General features: G+C 65.0%; 1 protein-coding gene across 1 annotated transcript in view; it reads left to right on the forward strand.

The window, feature by feature from the left end:
- Positions 1–240: 240 nt before the first annotated feature.
- Positions 241–1,557, forward strand: part of LOC122546921 (mitogen-activated protein kinase 7-like) — a gene marked incomplete at its 5' end in the record, with an annotated part of 4,665 nt that continues 3,348 nt past the window's right edge. Inside the window, one exon of the mRNA XM_043685531.1 lies at positions 241–1,359. Within this exon, the coding sequence (XP_043541466.1) occupies positions 241–1,359 (1,119 nt within the window). The remainder of the gene's footprint in view (positions 1,360–1,557) is intronic.

Consider the following 1,557-nt stretch of genomic DNA (forward strand, 5'->3'; position numbering starts at 1 on the left):
TAACCTTCTCACCTATATCATTAAATTGCCCGTTTGGCAGATATCTGACATATTGAGGGTGTGTGGGGAGACCAGGTTGAGATAGTTCTGTTACAGGGCCCAATAGCCCAGATTCCATCGTCCTGAGCAGCGTTAAGATCGCTATTGCCGAAATGATCTTCGGCCAACCGGCTGTCCCGTGATATATGGTGGGGGGAGAGAGGGCCCACTCTTTGCTGACGGCATCGCCTCCGTTCTTATTCCCTCCCGACAGAGACAGCAGTCTGCAGTCAGGAGCACCCGGAGTCCCGGAGGCCAGTGACGGCCCAGGAGAGGCAGCGCGAGCGGGAGGAGAAGCGGCGGAAGCGCCAGGAGCGGGCCAAGCAGAGGGAGCGCAAGCAGCGGGAGCGGGAGCGCAAGGAGCTGAAGGAAGGCGACATCCTGGGGGGCGTGGTGCTGAGCCAGGGCGACAAGAGCCTGCTGCAGCGTTGGATGAGGATGACCGAGGGCAGGCAGAAGCCCGAGGCCGGGGAGACGGCGGCCCCCGCCCTCAACGGGGGCCCAGAAGGCCCGGCGGCAGGGGCCAAGCCAGGTGCAGGCCTCGGGCCTACGCCAGGCCTTGGCCCGACCCCAAGCCTCAGGCCGAACGTGGCTCTTGGGCCTACTCCAGAACTCAGGCCGAGTGTGGGTCTTGGGCCTACTCCGGAACTCGGTACTAACGTGGCTCTCGGGCCTACTGCAGAGCTCAGGCCGAGTGTGGGTCTTGGACCGACCACAGACCTAGGGCCTACCCCTGAGCTCGGGCCTAGTGTGGGCCTTGGGCCTAGTGTGGGCTTCGGCCCACCTCCGAGTCTTGGGCCTAACGTAGGCTTCGGGACTGCCCCAGGCCTTGAGCCCGGCCTAGGCCCTGGCCCCGGCCCATCTCTGGCCTTTGGCACTGCCCCAGGCCTGGGGTTCAGGCCCAGCCTCGGTCCAGGCCCCAGCCTGGGTTACGAACAGGCCCCTGTCCTCCGGCCAGGTGGGGGGGCGTCTGATGGGCCCAGTGTAGGCCTGGAGCCTGGCCCAGCCTTCCCCAGGCCCAGTCAGGCCTGGGCTGGCGACCAACAGCGACCCCCAGCCCTCCTGTACCCCCCGGGGCTGTGTGAGGTTCCCTGGGGCCGGGGAAACGAGACACTACAGGCCCAGCCCAGCCAGCCTCAGGCTGCTGGGTTTGGGGAGCTGGGTTTGCGTGAGGTTCCCCCCCAGCCTCCGGCAGCTTACCCCCGGGAGGAGCAGCAGCAGGCCCCTTGCCCAGGCCCACAGCAGCCTCTCGCCCTCCCTCCCGCTAACACCGAGTCTCCCGACATCAACACCGTGACCCAGCAACTCTCCAAATCACAGGTAAGGTCAACAGTGGGACTCCTGCTTTCCTGGGAGAGGGAGAGATCGAGGGGTTGAGGGGTAGCTGGGAGGCATTCCAGGGCTCAGGTCACATCTCCCACAGCAGCTAAATGTCTGGCCTGATGCAGGGAGTCAGTGGGAATCATGAGAGGCCGGAATCGGAGAAGCGCAAGGATTTTGGAGGGTCATAGGGTCGGG

The sequence above is a fragment of the Chiloscyllium plagiosum genome, unplaced genomic scaffold, assembly GCF_004010195.1.
Source record: "Chiloscyllium plagiosum isolate BGI_BamShark_2017 unplaced genomic scaffold, ASM401019v2 scaf_2706, whole genome shotgun sequence".
NCBI lineage: Eukaryota > Metazoa > Chordata > Chondrichthyes > Orectolobiformes > Hemiscylliidae > Chiloscyllium > Chiloscyllium plagiosum.